We start from the raw sequence: 20,189 nt of genomic DNA, 5'->3' as shown, positions 1-20,189 counted from the left end.
GGGGTGCTTCCATTGTTTTACGCGTCGAATATGTAAATGAGCAAGATACGCCGATTCACAAATGTACTTACGCCCGACGCAGTAATGTACAAATAGTGCTGGACAGCTGGGCTCACCATGACACCATCCACAATGTTACTTCCACAGGTAGGGTCTCAGTGCTGCCGACTCAGCAGCTCCTACTCCAGGTCCTACCCCGCAGCCTTCGAATCCCGAGCATTTAGGCTGCATGGGGCGGGGTCAGAGCATCACTGGTGTTCCGCCCCGCCCCTCCCTGCTGGCTGTGAAATAATAGGTATTGTTATACACAGCAGGGTGCACCGCTGCCAGCGTGCCTCCCCTGTGTATCATCACTCTCAGTGCCATCATAGGGCCCCCAATTTCGGGGCAGTGTGGGCTCAAGGACCAGCTGCTTTAGGGACAGTGCAGGGGCCCCACATGCTGATGGGGCCCCTGGTTAGTACCCAGGTGTGCCCTTTCATTAAGACAGCCCTGGCTGTCAGCTTGTAGGTCTCAATGAACTACCAGGGTGCTGTTGAGCGCTCTAGGTAGTTCATTGAACCTCCTGTCATTGTATAACTGCCTGCTTGCATCGGAGATATGGGCAGACAGCTACACGGACAGTTTGCAGGAGCCTGGCATTACACCCATCATCTCCTAAAGCTTTACAGGTTCTGAACAAACAAACAAACAATATATATATATATATCTATATATATATCTATATATATATATATATATATATATATATCTATATATATATATATATATATATATATATATATATATATATATATATATATATATATATATATATATATATATATATTTGTTTACCTGCAAAAATGTACGTTTATTTGTATTTCTTAAAAAGTTGAACTTATTATTTTAAAAGTAAAAGTGATACATGTTGCTCTATAGCACTCCTATCTTGCCTCACAAGTGACAGGTTCCCTTTAAAATATTATTTATTTTGTGGTGATCATCTACAAAGGTAACCAGCACCTCTTGCCAGCACATGAACCTTGCTTGAAATGTGCAGCCCTTCTGTCTATGTAAGCTCTATTGTTCTGCATGCCTTAGCTCTGACATCGGAAAGCAGGGAAGCCCTGCAGAGCCGACACAAGTCCATCCATCATCATCTACCTCGCCGTAGTAGTGAGTAGGCTGGGGCTGGGCCCCGCCCACTTCGAAAGCTGTCAAAGCGCCGGAGCGCTGCGATTGGTGCACGCCTAAGACAACACCTGCTTGACTCCTTCATTCAAGTGACAGCAGAACTCGCAGGGGATATTTGAGGCTCCATCCCTCCCCGATTCTCATCATTCCCAGTATTTGGTGGGCAGCTCGAGTTGCACTCACGCTGAAGGGGGCTGGCCAGTGCTACAAGTACAGGCTGATCTGTCAGCCTCTCGGTATTACAGCCCTAAGTGTGAGAACGGGACCATGTGCGCACAACTTCTCCACACACTAGTCACTCTGGGACTCCTACTCGCCAGCATTGATGTCGTGTTCGGGACAGAAGCCACAGACCTGCCTGAGAGCAACCAGGACAGAGCAGACAAACTGGCCAATCAGAAAGGGAGGCTCTCCCTGCAGAACACAGGTAACAGACACCCTGCTTGGGACATGGATCACCTACTATATACATACATCAGATATATAGATACATAGATACAGTACATGGAATCAGGCATCATGCATCCTCGGAAGTTTTTGGTACACTAGTGACTGTCTATCCTTTAGTTTCTCTGTCTATCCATCTATCTATCTATCTATCTATCTATCTATCTATCTATCTATCTATCTATCTATCTATCTATCTATCTATCTATCCATCTATATATCCATGTGACCTATCTCCTGAAGCCATCTATCCTTCTATCTATCTATATATTTGTTCTCTATCTATCTGTACAATTGACCAATATCTTGCAGCTATCTATCTATCTATCTATCTATCTATCTATCTATCTATCTATCTATCTATCTATCTATCTATTTATATATCCCTAACGGTATGTCTGTCTATCTATCTATCTATCTATCTATCTATCTATCTATCTATCTATCTATCTATCTATCTATCTATCTATCTATCTATCCCTGTGACCTATCTCCTGAAGCCATCTATCCTTCTATCTATCTATGTATTCGTTCTCTATCTATCTGTCTATCTATCTGTACAATTGACCAATCTCTTGCAGCTATCTATCTATCTATCTATCTATCTATCTATCTATCTATCTATCTATCTATCCCTAACTGTATGTCTGTCCATCTATCTATCTATCTATCTATCTATCCCTTTGACCTATCTCCTTAAGTCATCTATCTATCTATCTATCTATCTATCTATCTATCTATCTATCTATCTATCTATCTATCTATCCCTAACTGTATGTATATCTATCTATCTATCTATCTATCTATCTATCTATCTATCTATCTATATATTCGTTCTCTATCAATCTGTCTATCTATCTGTACAATTGACCAATCTCTTGCAGATATCTATCTATCTATCTATCTATCTATCTATCTATCTATCGATCTATCTATCTATCTATCTATCTATCTATCTATCTATCTGTCTATCTATCAATCTATCTATCCCTAACTGTATGTCCATCTATCTGTCTATCTATCTGTCCTATCTATCTATCTATCTATCTATCTATCTATCTATCTATCTATCTATCTATCTATCTATCTATCTATCTATCCCTTTGACCTATCTCTTGATGCCATCAATCCTTCTATCTATCCATCTATATTCATCCTCTATCTATATATCTATCATATTTTTGAAACTTTGACCTATCTCTTGCAGTTATCTATACGTGAGTTCTTTGTATGCATATCGATCTATCTACACATTTGACAAATCTTTTGCAGTAATCAATCTTCTATTTTAACTTGTCTATCTATCTATCTATCTATCTATCTATCTATCTATCTATCTATCTATCTATCTTTCTATCTATCCCTGTGACCTATCTCCTGAAGCCATCTATCCTTCTATCTATCCTTCTATCTATCTATCTATCTATCTATCTATCTATCTATCTATCTATCTATCTATCTATCTATCTATCTATCTATCTATCTATCTATCTATCTATCCATCTACGTACCCATCTGCTTTTTACCAACCCTAACCTGTACATGGGTAACAACCCCAGGCAGAGGTGCATAGACATACAAAGATGGATGGACAGACGTGTAGCTAAAACGATGACAAGGTATACATCCATTGTATCATGTCATTCCTTCCCCATGATTTAGTGCTAGAACTGATTGAGATGTAAGGGGGATTTTAATACCTGTAGAAATGGTGTTTCATTGTGGTTTACAACACTGCAAAGTTCTCACAACCTGATTAGAGGCAGTTCTCATGTGGTTACAAATCTTATGGGAATATGGCAAACTAGACGATTGGAGAAGTTGCTTTGAGCAATAAAATGCAGCCTGATGACAGGCGGGGAGATTTGTAGTGTGTGAATGCTTGCTACTAACCAGTGCTTGTATTAGAGCACGTGCTAAGTGTGCCTGCTAGGGGAGGACTAGTCCAGTCACATGGGGATTGCAGAGTTAACAAGTCAGAGACTGAAAAATCCTCTCATCCCCAGACTGGCTGCTGTAGTAAATAGGATGGTGTTTTGTGTGACTGGACCAAGGCTGGGATCGTTTACAAGAAATGCCCTGTCTTCTGTTTAGCAAACATGTCAGCGAGATCCAGTTTGCCAGTTCAGGTAACAATAGTACTTTGAGGTGTTTGGTCCGTGCCCAAGAAAGCATTTTTGCACAGAAAGGTTGCACTGTAAAGGCTGTTTTTTTTTTTTTTTTTTTTTTAGAGTCATGGTATGTGCCGATTTGTAAAAATATATTTGGAATATTTACATAGCCAAGTTTTTCAGTATAAAAACAGACTTGAGATTATTATTTTTTTTTTTTTGTAAATCTAGCTTTACAGCAGATGCTAACAACCAGTGGACAAGGGGAGGACTAGGCTTGGAGGGGCAGGGGGGCATTTGCCCTCTGGGCCAGTGCTAATCAGGTATGTCGGGATGGTGGCCCTGAGTGTAGATACTTCACCATTCAGACATTGATCAGAGCATGATCTACTGTTGATAGCATGTGTTGGACAATATTCCACTATCTGCTCCACGTTCAGATCTATGGTCACGGCACTGGACAGCAGAAAGTCATCCAGCACGAGGTGTTATGTGAGCGAATGCCAAGAGCACCCAAGGAAGCCGATGCCTGAAGATGTGAAAAACCATTACCCTTAACCATGCCCACCAATCAGTGCACTACCATGGCTCATAGAAATCTGTCCTGACCAATGAAAGGTCTTCATGTCTGCCAGTACCCCACCACTCCCTCCAGGGAATGGGTTCACAGTTCTATTCTACCTATGGGCTACCAGTTCTTGTGTAACTATAAGTCCCAGCTTGGATCTGATTGTTTTTTTTTTTAAGTGTATTTTGTGCATGTACTCGAGAGAGGAGCCGGACTGCAGGAGTTGAGAGTAGGCAGGCCTCCCCCAGAGGCAATCTGCCACCTTTCTCCATGCCTCGGGTGGCAATGGCGGGTGTGAGGGGGTCCTCCCACACAGACCGTCCTACCTGCTCCGCTTTGAAGCCCAACGGGGCAGAGGGACTCCCTATAAGGGAGTGAGAGAATCTAGCCCGCTCAACCAGCCCTGTTAGTCCTTCGCCTCTCTTTTTAGAGACCGCGTGGTCAAAGTGCGTGCATGTTAACCCAATTTCGAGTGCGTGTAAGTGTGGTGGTTTTTGTGGGAGGGGGGGTGGGCGTACTAAGCGCAGGCTTACCTCGCATAGCACACCCACCGGGAGCCGGTCTGAGACCACCAAACTCAATTCACATGTAGCCGAGACCGTGATCCGAACCCCTAGCTGCAGAGGTGAATGGCTTGTCAGCGCAGTGCCAATCGCGTTGAGCCACCGCAGCTCCTTGGATCTGATTGTTAACAGAGTGACCTGGGATTTGTAGTTATACGTCAGTTGGAGAGCCATAGAATGCCAACTGCACTAAGCATTTCTTTTTTCACTTCCCCCAGGGAACATTTCATTAGCTTTGTGGTCTACAGAAGCCTGTCTCTGTGTGCTTGTGTCAGACATACGTAGGTACATTCCAAGCAAGCTTGGCTTTATAATGATTTATGTTGTTTACAAGCCACTGGCTAGCAGTGTGCCAAGTGAGAGTGAGAGTCTATGTTATGATTAAGTCCGTGTTAAATCGTTCTATAAAGAAGGATGAAAAGGTACAGGTCTAAATTAGAATATATGAAGGTTCTGTTATGTTAAAAGCGTTAAAGTCACCCAGGGTCTGGCAGTGCCATCACTGTGTTAGACCACATCCTCTACGTAACAGGTTCTCCTGTGTACGTCACTCCTGTGTGTGGTGATAGAATCAGGGATCAGTCTTAAGAGAGAGATCCATGTCATAGTTGGGAGCTCAGGATGAGACATGCTTACCTCCAGAATGCCTCCAATACTTAACTGTACCAGTAAAGACGCATCGTTGTTCACACACATTAAGGCAGGGGTGTCAAACTGGCGGCCTTCCAGCTGTTGCAAAACTACAAGTCCCATGAGGCATTGCAAGGCTAACAGTTACAAGCATGAATCTCACAGGCAGAGGCATGATGGGACTTGTAGTTTCGGAACAGCTGGAGGGCCGCCAGTTTGACACCCCTGCATTAAGGCCCTTGTACACACGACCGAGTTTCTCGGCAAAAACCAGTAAGAAACTTGCTGGGATTTTTTTTTTTGCAGAGGAAACCGGTCGTGTGTACATTTTTCGATGAGGAAACTGTCGAGGATCCCGTCGAGCCAAAAAGAGAGCATGTCTTCTTTTTTTCTCGACGGCAATGGAGAAACTTGCCTTGTCGAGATCCTCGACAGCCTAACAAGGAACTCGACGAGGAAAACGATGTGTTTCGCCCGTCGAGTTCCTCGGTCGTGTGTACGAGGCTTCACTGTATTTACTTTGCTCTATAAAATAGTTACCGATTAGAGTATTTTCAGTAGAGACCCAATCCAAATTTACTTGCAGTTTGGATACCTTTTTAGGCAGATATCTACAGTATAGACAAATAATACTCATATAGCGCTACCCTCGCAGGAGCCACTTTGTGCCCGGGTCTCCCATAACCAGTCTAGGGGATGTGTTTTTGTATTTTATTTGGAGAACTTGGAAAGGATAAGACCCCTTTCATACTGGGGCGGTTTACAGGCGCTATTGCACTAAAAATAGCACATGCAAACCGACCCTAAACAGCGGCTGCTGTTTCTCGAGTGTGAAAGCCCGAGGGCTTTCACAGTGGAGCGGTGCGCCAGCAGGACCGCTCAAAGTCCTGCTAGCAGCATCTTTGGAGCGGTGAGAGGAGCAGTGTGTTTACCGCTCCTCCACCTCTCATTCCCATTGAAAGCAATGGGAAACCGCGGCTATACCGCCAGGTATTAACCCTTTTTCGGCCGCTAGTGGGGGTTAAAACCACACCGCTAGCGGCCGAATACCGCTGCAATTCCGACAGTATAGCGCCACTAAAAATAGCGGCGCTATACCGCCATCGCACCTCCCGTCCCAGTGTGAAAGGGGCCTAAGGGAAATAGTAGGATACTCCAAATTAACTATACACAAGTGAGAACAGCTTTTTAAAGTGGTTGTAAACCCTTAAAACATTTACATTTTTTAATAAAAACCTGCAAGACAAGGGCATAATGAGCTAGTATGCATAGCATACTAGCTCATTATGTATTACTTACCTTAGATCGAACCCCCCGCAGCCACCCTCGACCCCCCTCCGACCGCGGACATCTCTCCCGGAGTTTGCTTCCGAGTATCACGGCTCCGGAGCTGTGATTGTCCGGAGCCACAATGACGTCACTCCCACACATGCGCACGGGAGCCGCCGGTAACGGCACAGTTAACAAGCAGCGGCACGATGTGACAGACTGTGTTGGGGAGAGACGGCAGACCTCTCTCTGTAGAGGAAGAACCAGAGCCCATGTGCTCTTCAGATATACATAGTCACCAAGCATGCATTGGGGCACATCCCCTTCTAATTGGCCAGGGCTGTATGAATAGTCATGCTCTCATCTGAATGGTTTTCACCCACTGTCCAGTATCTCCCATAGCTACTAGACCCGTGTGAAATTACAGACACTATGAGCAGCACCAGAACACACTGAGCAGACCATACTAAACAATCACAGCATCTCTGTTAAGCAGACAGCACTTAAAGGGGTTGTAAAGACAAAAATATGTTCCTCTTAAATTAAAGTCTGACAGTAGCTGATAAAGTAAAAAGTAATGTTTTGCATTATAACTAGTTTGATACCTGTTGAAATCAAGCTTTTTTTATTCACCTCCAGCACTCCTGAATCATTATTCTCACTGACTTCCTGGTTTGCGGTGCGCATTCATTCTTGCTACATCACGGCCTAATGGTAACTACAGTTCCCATTAGGCTTAGCCTCCATGCCTGTGAGGGATAAGAGAGCATCTTCACGCAGGGCTGTAGTCATTGGGAGGGGGTGAGCACATTCTGCTTTCCACCATGCAAAACGGCTCAGATGCTGGTGGAAAGCAAGAGGAAAGATAGGAAATGGCATTTTCAAACCTGGATTACTGTATTTTGGAGGTCAAAAGGAAAAACGAGGTAAGTGATATTTAAATGCTCTAGCTTACAGCAATCAATTGATCTAATAAAAAATGAACCTTTAGTGTTCCTTTAACTATAAGGAGATCAGATTTTTTAAATTAAATCTGGGGACATATTTTTTTTTTTTTACCAATAATGGCGGCAATCAGCGACTCTCTACCCGTCGCCGCCCGCCTCACAGCCTGTCAAGTCTCACTCTCTGGGCCCCGGCTACTACTGGATGGGGTGCAGAGGAAGATCCCTCCACCAGGAAGGCAAGGAGATAAACAGGCAGGCGGCTGGCCGGGACTTGAGCCAAGGCAGAAGAACATGCGAGTGGAGCTGAATGGGCATGCGCCCTAAACTGATTAAATAATCCCTCTGCTCCGACCAGCACATGATCATCCGAAAGGGGCACAAATTATGGGAAAAAAATACACCCCCCCTAAGCTAGTAGGAGCGGCGGAGGGGGGTGTGTAATTCAGATATTTTTTTTTATTCTGCACTGAATGTCTTTGAAATTGCCCCAGCCCATGTTCAAATCCAATCTGGGGACAAAACCGGGGACAGACTTGGTCCAGGGACAGTGTCCTCAATCCGGGGACTGTCCCCTGAAACCGGGGATGTCTGGTCACCCTACTTAACTAGCTGTGTCTCTGTTAGATCCCTTTCACACAGGGAGCGGTTTGCAGGCGCTATTGCGCTAAAAATAGCGCCTGCAAGTCGACCTGAAACAGCGCCTGCTGTTTCTCCAGTGTGAAAGCCCCGAGGGCTTTCACACTGGAGCGGTGCGCTAGCAGGACGGGAACAAAAGTCCTGCTAGCCGCATCTTTGGAGCGGTGAAGGAGCGGTGTGTTTACCACTCCTCCACCGCTCCTGCCCATTGAAATCAATGGAACAGAACGGCTATACCACATTGCGGGCAGTTTTAACCCTTTCTCCGCCACTAGTGGGGGGTAAAACCGCCCAGCTAGTGGCCGAATAGCACCATGAAATTAGCGGTAAAGAGCCGCTAAAAATAGAGGTGCTTTACAACCACCGCACCTCCCGCCCCAGTGTGAAAGGGGCCTTAGGCAGAGAAACCAAAAACTATATTCACTCACTCTGATACCTACCTAGGAGGGTGCTACACTCAGTATACCATATGAGACAAGGAAACTTCTTTAACCACTTGCTTACAGGGCACTTTTAACACCTTCCTGCCCAGGCCAGTTTTGGGCTTTTAGCGCTGTCACACTTTGAATGAGAATTGCGCGGTCATGCAACACTGTACCCAAACAATATTTTTATCGTTTTGTTCACACAATTAGAGCTTTCTTTTGGTGGTATTTAATTACCACAGTTTTTTTTTTGTTAATTAAATGAATAAAGACCAAAAATTTAAAAAAAAAATCATAGTTTGTTATACAATTTTGCAAACAGGTAATTTTTCTCCTTCACTAATGTGCGCTGATGAGGCTGCACTAATGGGCGCTGATTAGGCAGCATTGATGGGCACTGATGAGGCAGCAATGGTGGGCACTGATGAGGCTGTACTGATAGGTGGCACTGATGGGAAGCCATCTGTAATCTAACACAGTGGTTCTTAACCTCAGTCATCATGGCCCGTTGGGGGTACTTGTTTTGGGAACTTCTCTTAGATAAAATGACAATTATCAAAACCATGTCATTGATATTGATTTAAACATGGACTGTTGTGGGTACTTAAAGCGGGGGTTCACCCCAAAATTTATTTTTTAACATTACATCCAGCCGAGTTATTTTATTTATTTTATCCCCGTACATACCGTATTTTCACTGCCGCGGGACTGGGCATTCCTAATTGATTGACAGGCTTCCGACCGGCATACTGCGTGTCACGAGTTGCCGAAAGAAGCCGAACGTCGGTGCACAGGCGCCGTATAGAGCCGACTCGCAGTCTGGCTTCTTTCGGCAACTCGTGACGCGCTGTATGCGACGGTCGGAAGCCTGTCAATCAGATAGGAACGCCCAGTCCCGCAGAAGACATACCCGGAAGTGACGGTGAAAATACGGTATGTACGGGGATAAAATAAAATAAAAAAACAGCCGATTGTCATTCTGACAACTCGGCTGAATGTAATGTTAACATTTTTTTTGGGTGAACCCCCGCTTTAAGGACTGAGGTTGAGAACCACTGATTTAACAGACTTGGTCAGGCACACACCCTATTCGTTTTTTCTGCAATCCAAGCTTGCATAAGGACACTTGTAATAAATGTTATGGTATTTAGCCAGCTATGCCAGCATAGAGCACTGGAGTATGAGAGCTACTAGGAAACAAGGCTACTATAAAGTGGTTGTAAACCCTCACATATACCCAGTGAAGCGACTGACTTCAGGTGATACACAGAGAGGATACAAATCCTCCTACATAGGTTATACCTGTCTAATTGCAGCTCTTTCTTCTCTAGAGCCATTCAAAGTGCTGCATTTACACAGGATATCTCCACTTCTAAAAGTAGGGACGGAGAGATAAAGTTACATCATTGGGGAGAGCTCTGAGAGCTGATTGGAGGGAAGTGACACACCGCCAATCACACAGCTCACAGGAACAGAGCCGAGGCTGTCAATCTGCTGGAGTTCCCTCCCCTGTCACCATTTTTCTCTTATGTCGCGTACACATGACCTTTTTCATGATGTGAAAAATGCAATTTTTTTTAAATGTCCTTAAAAACAACCATGTGTGGGCTCCAGAGCATTTTTCATGACGTGAAAAATGACCATTAAAAATTTAGAACATGCTCTATTTTTTCGCGTCATTTTTCACGTCGTGAAAAATGGTCGTGTGTAGGCTTTAACGACGTGAAAAAAACACGCATGCTCAGAAGCAAGTTATGAGACGGGAGCGCTCATTCTGGTAAAACTAGCGTTTGTAATGGAGATAGCACATTCGTCACGCTGTAACAGACTGAAAAGCACAAAGACTGAAAAGCGCAAATCGTCTCTCACCAAACTTTTACCAACACAAAAGCAGCCCCAAGGGTGGCGCCATCCGAATGGAACTTCCCCTTTTTAGTGCCGTCGTACGTGTTGTACGTCACCGCGCTTTGCTAGAGCATTTTTTTTCACGATCGTGTGTAGGCAAGGCAGGCTTGACAAGAATCTTTGGTTTTTCTAGACCATTAAAAATGGTCGTGTGTACGCGGCATTAGGCCCCTTTCACACTGGGGCGGGAGGTGCGGTGGCGGTATACCGCCGCTATACCGTCGGAATTGCGGCGGTATTCGGTTGCTAGCGGTGTGGTTTTAACCCCCGCTAGCGGCCGAAAAAGGGTTAATACCGCCGGCAATGCGCCTCTGCAGAGGCGCATTTCCGGCGATATAGCCGCAGTTTCACATTGCTTTCAATGGGAAGGAGCGGTAAACACACCGCTCCTCTCACCGCTCCAAAGATGCTGCTAGCAGGACTTTTTGAGCGTTCCTGCTAGCGCACCGCTCCAGTGTGAAAGCCCTCGGGCTTTCACACTGGAGAAACAGCAGCCGCTGTTTAGGGTCGGTTTGCAGGCGCTATTTTTAGCGCAATAGTGCCTGCAAACCGCCCCAGTGTGAAAGGGGTCTACGTGTCAGGAAAATTCATCAGAGGTGATTCATGATGATAGCTGAGGAAGGAAGCAGCAGACAGAAATGACACTTAGTGCTCTTAAAGTGACTGTTAACGATCACCTTGTAAAACAATCCATTAAGTTTAAAATGGAAATAAAAGGCGAACTTTCTTTGTATAGATATAAAAAAAAAAACATTATAAATACATGTTTTCCCTTTTTTCTAAGTGATCACATTCCCTCTGTTCTCAGATGAATAAGAGCTGGGGGAGAGGAGAAGCATCAGCACACTCAGGAAGCAATACAAAGAGAAAAATATAGTTTCTTATACAAGTACATGGTACAGCAGGCACATATCAGGAATATAAAATGGAGAATTAAACACTTTAATTGAGAAAAGTACACACTATAGAGGGATATGCTTCATATTGTTGATTGTAAGCTCTAACGAGCAGGGCCCTCTGATCCCTCTTGTAATAAATTGTATTGTAACTGTACTGTTTGCCCTCATGTTGTAAAGCACTGCGCACACTGCTGGCGCTATACAAATCCTGTTTAATAATAATAATAAATTCCTGGTTTGGCCACCATGGTTCTTAGACACCTAATGAGCATGTCCAGTGATGGCGGTAACCTCACAAGAATACCTACCTTCATGTATTGGTCAACATTCTGTTATATCAGGAAAATGTAACTTTATTTACGTGCGATAGGATATGAGAGTTAGAATCTAATTTTCAAACATTACAAATTAACAACAATACAAAAAATCCTAAAGAATGTTTAATACCTTGGAATTATTGTTTGGTTTAACCACTTAAGACCCGGACGATTACGCAGGTAAAGGACCTGGCCAGTTTTTGCGATTCGGCACTGCGTCGCTTTAACTGATAATTGCACGTCGTGCGACGTGGCTCCCAAACAAAATTGACGTCCTTTTTTCCCCACAAATATAGCTTTCTTTTGGTGGAATTTGATCACCTCTGCGTTTTTTATTTTTTGCGCTATAAACAAAAATAGAGCGTCAATTTTGAAAAAAATAATATATTTTTTACTTTTTGCTATAATAAATACCCCCAAAAAAGATATAAAAAACATTTTTGTTCACAGTTTAGGCCGATATGTATTCTTCTACATATTTTGGGTAAAAAAAATTGCAATAAGCGTTTATCGATTGGTTTGCGCAAAATTTATAGCGTTTACAAAATAGGGGATAGTTTTATTGCATTTTTATTAATATTTTTTTTTTTTACTACCAATGGCGGCGATCAGCGTTTTTTTTTTTTTTTAGTGACTGCGGCATTATGGCAGATACATCGGACAATAAAAATGCATTGTTTACTGTGAAAATTGCAGTTTGGGAGTTAAAGGGACACTAAAGGCAAGATTTTTTTGGTTTAAAAATAACAAACATGTTATACTTACCTCCGCTGTGCAGTTCGTTTTGCACAGAGTGGCCCCGATCCGTGTCTGCTGGGGTCTCTCGGCGGCTGTCTCTACTCCTCCTCGCAAAAGCTTTCCACGTTCATGCGAGCTCCCTCGCATGGTGGAAAGCTTTTGTGAGCGCGCTCCCGTGATATAGCCGCCGACTGTATCACTCGGCCCTGCCCCCCGGCGCGCCGCGTCATCCGCTGTGATTGACAGCAGCAGCCAATGGCTGCGCTGCTATCAATCCGCCCAGCCTAGCCATTCAACGGCCAGGCTGGGAACCGAATAGGAAGACGAGAACGCGCATGGGATTTTTACCTTTACAACATCTTTAACCACTAGGGGCGCTGAAGGGGTTAAGTGTGACCTCATATGTGTTTCTAACTGTAGGGGGGAGGGCTTGACGTGTGAAGTCATTGATCGCCTTTCCCTATATCAGGGAACAGACGATTAATGACTGTGCCACAGTGAAGAACAGGGAAGCTGTGTTTACACACAGCTCACCCCGTTCTTCAGCTCCGGGGACTGATCTCGGGACTCCGGCGGCGATTGGGTCCCGCGGCCACGGAGCTTCGGACCGGGTCGCGGGCGCGTCCCCGCGACCCACGGCTGGGCACTTAAAGAGGACGTAAAGGTACGTGCTTGTGCCCAGCCGTGCCATTCTGCCGACGTATATGTGCAGGAGGCGGTCCTTAAGTGGTTAAATAATGGTGACAAACCCAATTCCAGAACTGGTAAATTTCCCGGTAATAGCACACTAATGCTGCGTACACACGACCGTTTTTCGGGTTCTAAAAAATGAAGTTTTTAAGGGTCTAGAAAAAAAACAATGTTTTTGTCAACCTGATCTTAATGATCTTGCCTACACACGATTGTGAAAAAAAAATGTATCTAGCAAAGCGCGGTGACGTACGACGGCACTATAAAGGGGAAGATCCATGCGGATGGCGCCACCCTTTGGGCTGCTTTAGCTGATTCTGTGTCAGTAAAAGACGATTCGCGCTTTTCTGTCTGTTACAGCGTGATGAATGTGCTTACTCCATTATGAATGGTAGTTTTACCGCTCCCGTCACATAACTTGCTTCTGAGCATTCTGAGCACGACCATTTTTTACAACCTTATAAACGTCAACGTTAAAAACGTTGTGAAAAAATAGAGCATGTTCGAAATTATTAATGCCCATTTTTACTAGGCTTTGGAGCCCACACACGATAGTTTTTAATGACATTCATTTTTTAGAACCCGGAAAATGGTCGTGTGTACGCGGCATGATACATGCTACACATTTTTTTTTTCTAACAATTACCTAATCACAAGTTTTATTCAAAAAAACTCTATAAAGTGTTTCCTCTAATCCCTCTAGTCGCTAATACTCAGATATTCTTGCAAAACATTGCACACATTTCATTTTGACCACTGAGCACTTTGTGGTTAGTTCTTTCAATCCCATGGTTCGAGTCACAGACTAGAATAGACAAATTTATGTTTGGATAATGGGATAATAGAACATGGTCTGGTATCTGGTGAGAACAGGGAATTCTCCTTCACTTTTTCTTAGTGCAGAAATATTTACGAAGTACATGAGCCAACCTCAGTACAAGTAGGGTCACACTTCCTGGCTGCTCCAGCAGATGTTTAAAACATACACTGCTTCCATGGGTCACAGGGTCAGCATTTTGTAGCTTATTTGATATCTTCAATTTACAACTCATAGTGAACTGAAGAGCCAAGCGTGAGGGACAAGAGGGATGTTTTCAAAACATTTATGTTACTTAGATACTTCTTTAGTTATATGACGTGACTTAGGACAGCTAGAGGTGACCTCATCGTCATACTAAAACGAGGGAATTCTGAGTTTATTTTGTAAACTGGGTAAATTAGGTGAAAATGTGTTTATATTATAGGGGGAAAAAATGTGTTTATTTGGAATCCTTTGTCATGACATCGTGTCATAGCTTTTAGACTGTCCGATGTCCCTGTTGACTGCAATATTGTGGCGGACATGTCGGACACTTTTGACACTATTTTGGGACCATTCACATTTATACAGCGAACGGTGCTATAAATATGCACTGATTACTGTGTAAATGTGACTGGCAGGGAAGGGATTAACACCAGGGGGCGATCAAGGGGTTAAATGTGTTCCCTAGGGAGTGATTCTAACCGTAGGGGGAGGGGACTGACTGGGGGAGGTGACCGATCGGTGTAAAAGGCACACACCATCGGTCTCCTCTCCCTGACAGGATGTGGATCTCTGTGTTTACACACAGAGATCCACAGTCCTGCTCAGTTACTGGGCAATCGCAGGTGCCCGGTGAACATCGCGGCCGCCAGGCACACGCATCGGGTCCCCTAGTGGCTCGGGAAGGCGAAGACATCATATGACGTCCGCTCAAAATGAGAGGCTTATCGTCCCGCCAGCATATGACGGCGGGCGGTAGGCTAGTGGTTAAAATATAATTTTTAGGCCTGAAGGTTACATAAACCCCAAACATTATATATTTTCTGAAAGCAGACATCCTAGGCCATAAAATAGTGGTACGTAGTTCCAATTTTTTATGTCACACGATATTACCGCAAAGGTAATTTTAGGGCGCAATAAATGACCCAATTGTTTGGTAAAATACAAAAGCTGAGGTTGTACCGAGTAAATAGATGCCCAACATGTCAAACCTTTAATTTGCGTGCGCCCGTGAAATGGCGACAAACTTAGGTCCCCGATATTTTCCATAGGCAGAAGAAAAAAACTATAAGGCCTCGTACACACGACCGAGTTTCTCGGCAAAAACCAGCAAGAAACTTGCTGGGAGATATTTTTTTGCCGAGGAAACCGGTCGTGTGTACATTTTCGTCTAGGAAACTGTCGAGAAACTCGACGAGCCAAAAAGAGAGCAAGTTCTCTATTTCCTCGACGGGAATGGAAAAACTTGGCTTGTCGAGTTCCTCGACAGCCTAACAAGGAACTCGACGAGGAAAACGATGTGTTTCGCCCGTCGAGTTCCTCGGTCATGTGTACGAGGCTTAAAGCGGGAGTTCACCAATTTATTTAATTTTTGCCCTTTTCCACCTTAGATTCCTGCTCGTTTGGTCTAGGGGAATCGGCTATTTGTTTTAAAATATGAGCAGTACTTACCCGTTTTCGAGATGCATCTTCTCCTTCGCTTCCGGGTATGGGTCTTCGGGAGCGGGCGTTCCTTCTTGATTGACAGTCTTCCGAGAGGCTTCCGACGGTCGCATCCATCGCGTCACTCGTAGCCGAAAGAAGCCGAACGTCGGTGCGGCTCTATACTGCGCCTGCGCACCGACGTTCGGCTTCTTTCTGAAAATCGTGACGCGATGGATGCGACCGTCGGAAGCCTCTCGGAAGACTGTCAATCAAGAAGGAACGCCCATTCCCGCAGCCCATACCCGGAAGCGACGGAGAGGATGCATCTCGTAAACGGTAAGTACGGATCATATTTTAAAACAACTAGCCGATTCCCCTAGACAAAACGAGCATTAATCTAAGGGGAAAATGTGCTCTCTAAGGCCCCGTACACACGGCCAAAGAACTCGACGTGCAAAGCACGTCGAGTTCCTCGTCGAGTTTTGGGATGAAGCCGCCGAGAAGCTCGGCGGGCCGCCTTCTCCCATAGAACAACGAGAAAATAGAGAACATGTTCTCTATTTTCTCGTCGAGCTCCTCGGCGGGTCCATCGAGCCAAAACTGTACAGACGACAGAGTTTCTCGGCAGAATCCGGGTTTTGACCGAGTTTCTCGGTGAATTCTGCCGAGAAACTCTGTTGTGTGTACGGGGCCTGAGGGTAAACCTCCGCTTTAAGTCATCAGTTTAGCGTTACGAAGGAGATCTGGTGCTAGAATTATTGCTCTCATTACAGCATACATGGCGATATGTAACCTGTGTATCGCAATCAATGTTTTCAGGTGCAGACACCCCACCGCATGTGTTTACGTTTGTACGTGTGTGTATACGTGGGGGTGAGGGGCCTCAATTTTTTCGGGGGGGATTTTATGTGGTTGGGTGTAACTTGGGTTGTGTGTAACTTTCATTTTTTACAATTCCAAAAAAAAAATTCCATCGCATAGACAAAAAGTCCCCAATGTGATGATTTTTTTTTTTTGGTGACATTCTCTTTAATATGACGATGGATGTCTCCCCTCTGCTCCACCGAATGTAATGCAATGCAGATCGCATTGCATTACATACTTTCCCGGCCTTCATGGCTGGGGATACTGTTAACCGTGACCCAAAAGTGACATCACACGTCACTTCCGGTTCATCAACAAGAAGGGGAAGAGAGCAGACGAGTGTCCGTTCTTCTCCCTTCACTCTACCCAGCGGAACCCGCTATACCAGCCCCGGGCCCACAGATGGGCAAGCGATACTCAGGATACAAAGCGAGCAAGTGGGCGGAGCGGGGTGTGTGGAGCATTTGAATGGCAGCCCTATGACCAGGATGACATTTCTTGCTGCCATGGTGACCTGGCGCCTGAGGTTTGTCGAGTCCTGACTGAAGGTACTCCTGCACACCTAATATTGGGGTATATGTATTGTTTGTGGTTTTGATGTGTACCCTAACATTGAACCAATTTGGATTTTGGACTTTTAGTTGCATTTTTGGTATCAGATTCAGCATCTGTCTCTCGTGACATCTGGTTTTGATCTTGTCATGTATTTTACATGCAATCCTGCCTGTTGATTCTGTACTGATCTTGGCGATATCTGACCAGCTTATATGACTTTTGTCAGGATTTCTTGCTTGGGGTGTTATAGACCATTGTTGCTTTGACACAGTTTTCTGAGAAAAACAGGCAGTGATCTTCTAATCACATTTGATTGCAAGCAGCCCATTCTTCTTTTCAGCTTAGTAGAATTTTAAATGCAGAATGTATGCAGTGATGGGAAGTTTTCTGGTGAGAAAATTGATCGAGCATTTAAAGTCCACTGGAGTGTTTAAATATGTTGGAAAGTGTGTGTGTAGATTAGCAAGCTCTTCCCATGCAGAAAATGCTTGTATCATTATGGAGTGGACCGCTTCAGGTTTTTGCAAATGATGCTCAGATCAGTCACATTACTTATGATAAATAGGCCATGTATGGCTATGGGCAACTAAGCAGAAGAATACTTTTAAAACCACGATGAAATTCACTGCAGTTAAATTTAGATTTAAAAAGATTTATTGAAATTAACAATTATAACTTTCCTAGCGATGGGAGAGCAGCTAATGATCAAACACAGTACCAGACATGCTCAATAGCCCTTTATATGTTCCTCTACAGTTCATTGACGTTGAGTTACTGTAGGAAAATAGACTGTTAGTTGCTCCAGAGATTAGTAAATGAGGTAAAGCTTCACTTTATAGTATCAATTCACGTACAAAGAAAATAAAGAAAACAGCATTTTTGCTTGCATATGATTGGATGATGAAAGTCCGCAGAGCTTCTGCTCATTTACCAAGCTCTGGGGCAACTGTTTTTGCAGAGTGCAATTGCACTTTGCAAAGTGCACAGTGTATTAGCCTTTAATAAATCAACCTTATTGTGTGCTGCTGATTGCAACATCATAACAGGAAAAGCTCCCATGGTTTTGTGGGAGCATATTGTTAAACCTACCCGGACCTATCTAAAGTAGATCTTTCTGTAATTTTCAAAATGTGCCTGAATAAATTCCCAACACGTTTTCATTATAGAGCAGTCCTTGAGCTCCAGATATGTGCCCTTGCTTAAACTGAGGTAATGTTGTGAAGCTACTGCAGGCAGGAAGAACCGTATCCTCTATCTCCTCTACTCCCATGGCCATTGTAGCTATGGCTGATCTATGTCAGACATTTGTTAACTCAATTGAAAGCTGCACAGGCATCATACTGCATAATCTCTAAGGCTTGGTCGAATTTCCAAAGAATTTTCTTTTGAAAATCAGAAAATGTGTGCGTTTTGTGATCCGATGGTGCCACCATTGATTTTGAAACTCGACCAACCAAGCCTTCAATTTCATCTTATGTTGCTACAGAATTTTTTTTCGTGTCTGGGAATCTTCTTTTCTTTCCGGGAATTTTCTATTCTTGCACATTTCTTTTTTGATTACATTTTTCGCACGATTCTCCCATCATTGATTAGAAAATCGTTTGTTTTTCAAAAAATTTCCAACATGTCCGATTATTCAAATTCAATGGCCGCACGAAAATCAGCTGTTGCTGCAGCCCACTAATGGTGCGAAATACGAACGAAAATTCTTAAATAAGGTTTTTGAAAGAAAATTATTTTATAATTCGACCCATGTATGGCCTTAACCCTCCTAGCGGTATTCCCGAGTCTGACTCGGGGTGAGATTTTCATACCAAAAGCGGTAACCCCGAGTCAGACTCGGGCTCGCCTTGCAGCAGCAGACAAAGTTACTTACCTTGTCCCTGGATCCAGCGATACCACCGCGCTGTGTGAGCGAGCGACAGTTTCCTCCTGTGCCGCCGATCTCCGTTCCCTGCGACGTTACGATGCAAGGGAGCGGAGAACGGCGCCAAATTCAAAAAGGTAAACAAACACATTACATACAGTATACTGTAATCTTATAAATTACAGTACTGTATGTAAAAAACACACCCCCCTTGTCCCTAGTGGTCTGTCCAGTGCCCTACATGTACTTTTATATAATAAAAACGGTTCTTTCTCCCTGCAAACTGTAGATTGTCCATAGCAACCAAAAAGTGTCCCTTTATGTCAAAAATGCTTTTAGAGCAGCTAGAAAACAGCGATAATAAATCATAATCACTTGCAGAATTGTGCGATAGCGATTTGTGGGGAAATTCGTCATAAAAAAATAAAAGTAATGACAGCGACAATTCTGCAACTGAGCAACTTTCAGTGATTTTGAGTTGATTATATTATTGAATAATTTGTATTATAATTATATTATTATTTGTTATAATTATTTATAATTATTTATTATATTATAATTTATAATTTTGTTTTTAAAAAAATGTCATACCCGGCCGGGGTGCCTACTAGACTCTTGTTTGGTCAGATTTAAGTGAGTTATTCCTAAAAATTACAGACCTACAATATAAAATGCCAAATTTCCTTGCAAATAATGGTACCACTTTCAGCATCTTTTTTCTGAAAGAATCATACCGCCAGGGAGGTTAAGCAGGCCATACACGGTCGAATTTCAAACAAATTTTCTTTTCAAAATCAGAAAGTTCGTTTTTTTTTGTGATCCGATGATGCCACCATTGATTTTCGAGATTCAAATTCGGCCGACAAAATATTCATGTTGCCGGGAATATTCGTCTCTCTCCGGGAATATTCGTCTCTCTCCGGGAATATTCGTCTCTCTCCGGGAATATTCTTTTCTTGCACATGCGCGTTTTTTTTCTATTGCACTTCTCGCACGATTCTCCCCTCATTGATCAGAAAATCGTTCGTTTTTCAAAAAATTTCCAACATGTCGGATTTCTCAAATTTGTTTGCCGCACGAAAATCGTCTGTTGCTGCGAAATTTGTACACAAATTCTTTGATAAGATTTTCGAAAG

At 43.7% G+C, this 20,189-nt stretch overlaps 1 protein-coding gene across 1 annotated transcript in view; it reads left to right on the top strand.

Annotated features, from left to right (window-relative positions):
• The first annotated feature begins 1,247 nt into the window (after positions 1–1,247).
• The window catches only part of STC2 (stanniocalcin 2), a 53,475-nt gene continuing 34,533 nt past the window's right edge, over positions 1,248–20,189 (top strand). Inside the window, exon 1 of the mRNA XM_040344551.1 lies at positions 1,248–1,603. Within this exon, the coding sequence (XP_040200485.1) occupies positions 1,444–1,603 (160 nt within the window). The 5' untranslated portion in view covers positions 1,248–1,443. The remainder of the gene's footprint in view (positions 1,604–20,189) is intronic.

The sequence above is a fragment of the Rana temporaria genome, chromosome 3, assembly GCF_905171775.1.
Source record: "Rana temporaria chromosome 3, aRanTem1.1, whole genome shotgun sequence".
In the NCBI taxonomy this organism is placed as follows: Eukaryota; Metazoa; Chordata; class Amphibia; order Anura; family Ranidae; genus Rana; species Rana temporaria.
Note: the sequence above shows the minus strand (reverse complement) of the source record. Positions and strands in the feature narration are given on the sequence as shown.